Source organism: Protomyctophum parallelum (assembly GCF_964188405.1).
Source record: "Protomyctophum parallelum genome assembly, chromosome: 7".
Taxonomy (NCBI): Eukaryota; Metazoa; Chordata; class Actinopteri; order Myctophiformes; family Myctophidae; genus Protomyctophum; species Protomyctophum parallelum.
The window spans coordinates 5,941,306-5,949,653 of NC_139705.1; the positions used below are offsets into that span (position 1 = coordinate 5,941,306).

Below are 8,348 nucleotides of genomic sequence, written 5' to 3' on the forward strand. Positions count from 1 at the left end.
ATGCTTCATGTCTTCTTAGGCCAATGGAAAAGCAAATCGGCCAAGTTCCAAGACCAACATGGACCCTGACATGGACAAGGGGACTGACCCTCTATAGACCATAGGCCCACACAGACATTTTCAATGACCACTCTGTACTTTAAACACCTAGTCACTAAGTCTGACAACACTGAACCACATCTGTTCTGAAGGAAGCCTTTGAAGTGGTGACTTTGCTGTTTTGACACATGAAGTTGGCTGCATGTGTACATTTTGGTACATAATGTGTACATTTTGGTTACACATATAGGAAACTAATGGTTTAATCTGTTTGGGTGGTGACACCATGACATGTGAAGCTGTTGAACTCAATACACATGTAAGTGAATGTTGTTACATTACATCCATACAGAAAAGTTGTATTTGCATTAAACGACGTCAAACTCACGTTGTCGTAGAAGAATGTGAGTACAAGCTCTCAGACCTGCACTCAGACCTTTTTCTTCTCCCAAGAGAACAGAAACGCATGTAGCCCATTGTCACGTGACAACCATCTTAGCCTGAAGAAGTCATCTGCCGAAACATTGGTTTCCTTTTACTCTGTCAAAAAATGAAATATTGGCACTTTGGCTACCAGTGTGTACGACCAACTTCTTGTCACTTGAAGACTATTACAACATTTTAAGAACCACCACAGAAATGTGTACACCTTAACTGGTGCAAATGTTTGTTGTGTATTAAGGCCTGTATTACAGTACTGTTACTACTGTACAAGTACATGCTGATTTCGGCTGGTATGCAAACTGAATGTCCCACCAGAACAAACAAAAAATGTATTTTGAAGATCGCTGTCTTTTTCACTGTTTTCAAAACATAAACCGTGTTGATTCAACTGAGTGTGAAGTCAGAATTAAGTCAACATAGATGATTTTACTGTGTAGCTATATTAATACTTTAATGTTTTTTTCTTGTAAAATCTTGCTGATCTACTGTAGGCCTGCTTATTTAAACATTTCATTGTGTTTTATTGAAACAACTGAGGGAGTTTCAATAAAAAAAACCTATGTGTTCTATGGGTAACTGCCGTTTGAAAGACCGCTTCCCAAATATTTCAGTAGGCTACTAAAATATAAATCTTGGACAAAATCTCACTATTGTTGTATGGATACTCTCTGTTATGGCTCTGTGAAATTTCACCCATAACAGTAACATGTCAAGATGTAGGAAGCACTGGAGAAGAATGGTTAATGCCAGCAAGCTACTGTAATTGGCGTTTGGCCTTTTGGCCTCATGGTTCACATATAGCTGTATGTATATTGTCCTTCATGATTGTGCTATGTATAGCCAATTTAATGTGTGCCTAATTGTCTTGTTGGAAGGATTGGAGCGATTCATTTTAAATGTGTTGAAGCCTGCCCTGTAAACCAATATGGACTAAGTTGCCTTTCCTCATCCATACGATCAGAAGCCTCAATAGAATGTGTAAATTACTTGGGGTCATACTGTACATGATCTGCTCCTTTTTCCTTCTACACCAAATCTCTGCACCAAAATAGTTAAAATACAATATTAACATGATGTGTTGCGAGCTTGTAGATCCACTATTTTCAGCAATTGTTTGCTCCAGAATAAGGTCGATATATAGGGGCTCATGTAGAATGCATGTCATTCTTTACAGGATTTTGTTACATCCAGGATGTTTCCCATTCTCATACACACAGCCACGTACAGTATGTAAGAGGTGATTCGCCTATAATTCATGGTGAGAACTGAGAAGGCCAATCTGTGAAAATCACGTTTCTCAATGACCATGCCATATACCTCAACTGTTTTTGGAGATGATCCGCAGTCCGCAAGACACATGGCCTATGAAGTATTTAACACGAATGCCTCATTCCATCCTGATTATAAACTACAGTGCCACACTGAGCCATAATAATGCTTCAAATGTGACTCTGCCTTTATTATATAATAATCATCCCCCTACCCAGCAGAGCAGTATAGTCTCTGTGATCTCTTTGACCCCAGTGATTGAACCCGTGGCCACTGTGGACCTTGGCATGGTTTTGAAGTCTCTTGGTATACTCTATTACTCATGGCAGAGAACCAGGGGCCCAGAAGCCCTTCCCAGAACCAACAACAGCTGGAGATGAGCGCTGAGTCTGCAGTCACTTCAAAATGGGTCCTTATTCCCCTTTGGTTAATATGCATTCCTCAACATGCTGCTCAGTCCTTCCTCTACTGTAGGCCTGTGCTTATTTAAACATTTCATTGTGTTTTTATTGAAACAACTGAGGGAGTTTCAATAAAAAACCTTTAACATGTGTTCTACGGGTAACTGCCGTTTGAAAGACAGCTTCCCAAATATTTCAGTTAGGCTACTGAAATATAAATCTTGGACAAAATATCACTATTCATTAATCATAAAACGAAGATTAATACCGCTATACCAAAGACATTAAAATGTGATGTCAGATGTGATGCATGCAAAAAAACACTTCAAAGGTTTGTTACAGTGAACTTCACGAGACATTTGTTGTCAGTTTGATTCCTTTCTACGGGAGTTGTGAAAGAGATTATATACATACTGTAATGCTTGTAGTGAGAACGCTGAATCACCTATCAAACAGTTTTGTGAGCGAGCGTCCCATGTGGGAGGAAGCGTACAGGAGGGTTTGTGCGTCAGATGCCCTGAGCAGTAACATTTCCCTGCCACATATGTCAAACGGGCTTGTTTGCAAAGGCTTGTGTTTAAAGTGTGGATGTCCTCTGCTTCCCAACGTCTTGTCTGACTCTCACTGCTCTGCTGATCTGGAAACATCCCCCTGATGCCGGTATGTGGCTTAGCTTTCATGAGCTTTAGACACACTCAATAACACAACTGTTATGTTGTAATTCTTATTATTTATTGCAGTATCGTATTACAGTAGAGATGTTTTGTACAATTCATGTGCTTGTGATGGTGAGTGACCAGATGTCCTAAACTCTGTTAATCTTGACCTTTTTATTTTTGATAGTTTACAGATTGGATGAGTTCTAGATCTTGTCTTATGTATTCTGTATTGTTACTTTCAAGTAAGGTTTGAATGAGTATGTCTTAGATGTAATGTGTTTCTTGTTGAAATGTATTTTCTTCAAGATTTCCATCTACCAGCTGTCATCAAGATTAATCTATGATATGAGATTGCTTGTTAATGAAACAGAATCCAGTACAACTTTCAGTTGATTGATTTTAATTCAGATACAGTGAGTTTAATCTTTAATCTCATCATTTGCACATTGACTTAATTGACTCCTGTAATGAATCAAAGCAAATCATTTAATACATTTTCTAATAAACCTTATATACCTTCTTTTTTATTATTACCTTCTTTTATTATTACCTTATTTTATTATTATTATTATTATTATTATTATTATTATTACCATTATTATAATTATTATAATAATAATTATTATTATTATTATTACTATTATTATTATTATTATTATTATTATTATTATTATTATTATTATTATTATTATTATTATTATTATTATTATTATTATTATTATTATTATTATGTCTAAATTGTTAGCAGAATTTTCTGGCATGGCACTATCTGAACATAGTTTGTAACTTTGTATAAGCATGTGACAAATTAAGTCTTCAATACATATTGTCTGTTTCATAGTCTTTTTCTTTCATTCCACATCAGAACAGTGTGAGGACTTGGTGCTGCTCCTACTCTGCCCAGAAGGCACAGATGGCTGCTGCTTCTGTCCAACTCCTCTTTGCTGCCACCTTGTGGACAGTACCTTACAGGGGAGCCGCGGCTACTACATTTTCAAATCCCACAGACCTCCTCCTCAACATGACCAAAACCCATCCGGGTGAAACTCACCCGGTCTTCAAGAATCTTACCAGCAGTGTCAATGTTTCCCGTGGTAGGCGGCGGCGAGCCATCTCGAACAGGGACGTGAATGCTTTGCTGGATTACCACAACCGCGTCCGTTCACAAGTTTCCCCCCCTGCTGCCAATATGGAATACATGGTGAGTATGTCTTCTGTGAACATTGTATTTTGTACCAGACCAGGAAACAAGAGAGCAGTCCCACTCTTCAATTATCTTACAATGAAAGTAACAGAGAGTCTGAAAAAGAGTCTGTTGCCATATAAAGGATTCACTTAACACTAAATGTTTTTTATTTTGTTATTTACAGACTGTAGGCCTATGTGATTCCTGGAAACACGAAAACCAGTGAAGGGTTAGTTAGGGTTTCCCACATGGTCTTCTTTATTGCTGCAGAAGCAGGGGTTATTTGTTTTTCATTTTTATGGTTTTGGTGAGTCCTTGGAACAGATGTTCTCTTTAGTCTGTCTGTCTGTCTGTCTGTCTGTCCCACTGACACACACTCTCTCTCTCTCTCTCTCTCTCTCTCTCTCTCTCTCTCTCTCTCTCTCTCTCTCTCATCTGCAGGTGTGGGATGAGGGATTAGCCAAATCGGCAGGTTCCTGGGCTTCACGCTGCATTTGGGATCATGGCCCAACACAAGCCATGAGATATATGGGCCAGAACCTATCAATAAACTCTGGAAGGTAGCATAGAATAGAATATCATATTTCCATTGTTAGTCCGGCAGTCGAGGTGGACGGGTGGGAAATCTTTTTTATTGGCCTAAAATATTGTCTATATACATACATGTATACATTCATGAATCCAATTGCTGACCGTCTGAAAGTTTTTTTTATAGGGGTTTCTTGTGACCCTACCATTAACATCCTATGGCAGGCAAAAATGTCAAGCTTTCTTTTGCTTTAAGTAGCATGTGACATGTCAAACTAGGGGGTTTTCATGATTCTGAATCCATTCCAAGCATTAGTTTTGCACAAAATACACTCCTTGAGCCATAGACATCATGATAAATGTGATGAGGTCAGCACATTTTGGGCAAGTGGCTATGGCTGCTTTTAGCCCATGGAGTGTATTTTGTGCAAAACTAATGCTTGGAATGGATTCAGAATAAAAAAGATTGCCCAATACTAACAGCCAGTCAGCGAGTGGATTCATGAATGTATGTATATAGACAATATTTTAGGCCAATAAAAAAGACTAGGCCTATATACCAAATTTCCCGCTTTAAACAAAATAAGCCTGTCGGCTGCCGAACTATGTTGCTTTTGTTTTTGCTCAGAGGCCGTTTTTGGTTGCATTTGTAACATATGGACGTAGTTAGCCTACGTATATGGAATATGAGATGAGACTGGCAGCGTAATAAATACAGACGTGTGGTGGGAAACATGCAGTATCAGCCTAAAATGGACGAGTAAACAAAATGACTTGTTTGTGACAGATACCGGTCCATTACTGAACTACTGAGATCGTGGTACAATGAGAGACAACACTTCTCCTACCCCAACAGGTGTCATGGACCCGTGTGTTCGCACTACACACAGGTATGTTGGCTTTCAAAAACTGTTCCCCAAAAGAAAGCAACATGTGACTTGTGTGAAGAGTATATGACATTAACATTTACACCTGTGGAATCCGTGCACTGCATTTCAGATGGTGTGGGCCAGCACCAACAGAATGGGATGTGCAGTGAAGAAGTGTTTAAATATGTATGTGTTAGGTAGCAAATGGAGGGAGGCCACGCTTCTAGTCTGCAACTACTCTATAAAGTAAGTACTGTGCAACTATGTGGTTGTTTTGTTAACCCATTTAGGCCTGACGTCAGAAAAATTAAGTTTGCTCTGAAAGAATATATATTCAAAGATTTGTGCCGCATTTTTAAGATTTTTCAAAAATAGCAGACCTACAAGCTCGTAGCGCGCCACCGAGTGGCGCGCTACGAGCTTGTAGCTTGTAGATCTGCTATTTTTCAATAGCTAAAGTATAACATAATGCTTAGTTAACACACTAAAAGGGGTTCCCGCCCAGAATGGGTTTTAAACGTATAGTGTTAAATTGCAAATGTGTATTTTCTGCCATGTCAGGGGGAAAAAGGTATCTGATTTTAACATGATACATGTATCACACAATACAATGTGATATCATGTTATAATGTGGAACTGGAACAATTTAAAATTGAAGCTCATACTCTCTCCTGATTGGATGAAATTGGCAACCCATCTGAACGCACTCACGCACACACACACGTGCACACACACGCACTACCTGCATACACACTTTTTGTTTTAACCAAAAGATATCTCATACGCAGTTTTTCTTGTTTATTCATTATGTTTTAGAATTTGGTTTAGACAGATTAGTAAAGTGGAGGTGTTTGTTACACTGTAATGAACACGTTCTTTATTCCATTCCTCAGGGGCAACTGGATCGGAGAGGCTCCTTATAAGACCGGGAAGCCATGTTCAGCGTGTCCGTCCAGCTACGGAGGAGCCTGCCGTAGAAACCAGTGTTCTGGATACACCAAAAATCATAAAAGATATTAGAAACAACAATATGACAAAATTACATAATTTCATGTTTTAATGGAAGAATGAAGAGAATGAGATATCCTTGTGAACTTCTGCTCAGATATTAATGGAAACCACGACTGGAAGAAAAGCACATGATCTTTTTTTTTTTGGTTTTTAAAAAAAACAATTTAGCAATTAATTTACCACTATTGTCATATATGCCTTTATGAATGAATGTCACATACATAATCCAGTGGGTCTAATAGCACAAATGTATGTATTTTCTGTAGGATGTTGTGAATCTCTCCATTACATTGTGCAAATAACATTTAGAAGTAAATGACTTCAGTCATCAGATCACACCCGTGAGACATGTGTTTTGCACTGTTATTGATGAATTTATTTAGGCAAGTTTTATGAAGATTTGTTACAAATTAAGCACTTTTCTATTGTACAGCTGATACAGTAGTTAGTGATTCTTCTTTTACAGTTTGGTTTTACAGTACACTGTAACATTATTCTTTGTTATCATGGCTTGAAATTTTTTCTTTTCCTTTATTTTAAATAAATATATATAAATTTCAAAATATATTTTTAAATAACATTTAAAATAATTGTATACATTTTAAAACAATCAAACAAATCCATCCATTTCCATAAATAAATAGGCCTAATAATAATAATAATAATAATAATTAAAAAGTAGTGAAAATAGCTGATCTACAAGCTTGCAACACGGCGCAAAGCGACGTGCACTTGTAAATCTGCTAGGCAGTACTCAATAAAAAATACTCTGTTACAAGTAAAAGTCCTGTATTCGAAATTTAACTTTAAAAGTAGTCTACTAAAGGAGTAAAAGTATGAAATAGCTGTCAAATAATTGTATTGCTGTAAAAAGTACAAGATTGGCTCTGAGATGTAGTGGAGTAGAGGTTTACCGTATCACATATAGAAGTGTATATTTGTACATCTCTAAATGTTCTGATGAATTGAAAAAGGTGGACCCTGTTGTAAAGTGTAATGCTTTATCAGTGTGTCACTGTGTCGTCCACAGTAACAGTCTTTGTATTGAGTTGTGCTTTCATGTGAAATGTACCCATTCTGCAAACTGTTAATACATACTTCAATCAAAAAACAATGGGTGAAGAAAAATAAATGCACCTCAAACTTGTACAATACTTGAGTACATGTACTTAATTACTTTTTACTTTCAACCACTGGCAATAGTGAATGATTCTGCCTTAATTTGAATATCATTACATTTCTCAGTGCTATAAAAGAGGAATCTAATGCAGCTTTTATGGTCATATGGGGAAATTAGCTGGGGCTCTCAAACTATCCACACACACACACACACACACACAGACAGAGAGAGCTCATGACCACCACAAGGCAGTGAAGACAGATTTTTGTCCTAGACTGGTGCAAATTTTACAAGTTTGTTTTGTCCCCCTTTTCACTAGCCATGATGCTAATCAATCAACAATGGATAATAGTGAAACATGTACCGACAACTGCAGGCCAGATCAGTTTAGTGTAACAAATCCCAACAGTAAGTTCCACCAATATCAATGATAATAAATGCTATTATATTATTTTCAGTTGCATTACGTCATTAAACAGGACATATTTTTTACTCTCCTAATACGAAACGGATTACGTCACTCACATGCACAGACTCCCACCCTCAGTACATTCTCCACACCTCTCTCTCTCTCTCTCTCTCTCTCTCTTATGTCACTCCCCACAGCCTTCTGGCTTTCTCTTTCCTCTTGTACAAACTCAGTTTCCCATTCAAATGTCTCATTCAGCCGAATGAATTCATAAGCTGAAAAATGTCCCATTTGGTGATGAGAAAGAGGGTGAAACACATCATAACTTTATGTCTATTTGAATTTCTATCATCTTGTTGCTATAGTTACATGCAGCTGCCATATAGATTGGTTGGATCCATACAAGCCTGGTT

The 8,348-nt window shown here is 37.6% G+C and overlaps 1 protein-coding gene across 1 annotated transcript; it reads left to right on the top strand.

Annotated features, from left to right (window-relative positions):
• Positions 1-2,074: 2,074 nt before the first annotated feature.
• r3hdml (R3H domain containing-like) lies at positions 2,075-6,911 on the top strand (the record flags this gene model as incomplete). The annotated part of the gene is made up of 6 exons (XM_083768870.1): positions 2,075-2,146; positions 3,678-4,013; positions 4,440-4,558; positions 5,314-5,416; positions 5,526-5,641; positions 6,289-6,911. The coding sequence occupies 6 exons, from the start codon at positions 2,075-2,077 to the stop codon at positions 6,413-6,415; spliced, it is 873 nt and encodes a 290-aa protein (XP_083624996.1). The 3' UTR covers positions 6,416-6,911.
• Positions 6,912-8,348: the final 1,437 nt, after the last annotated feature.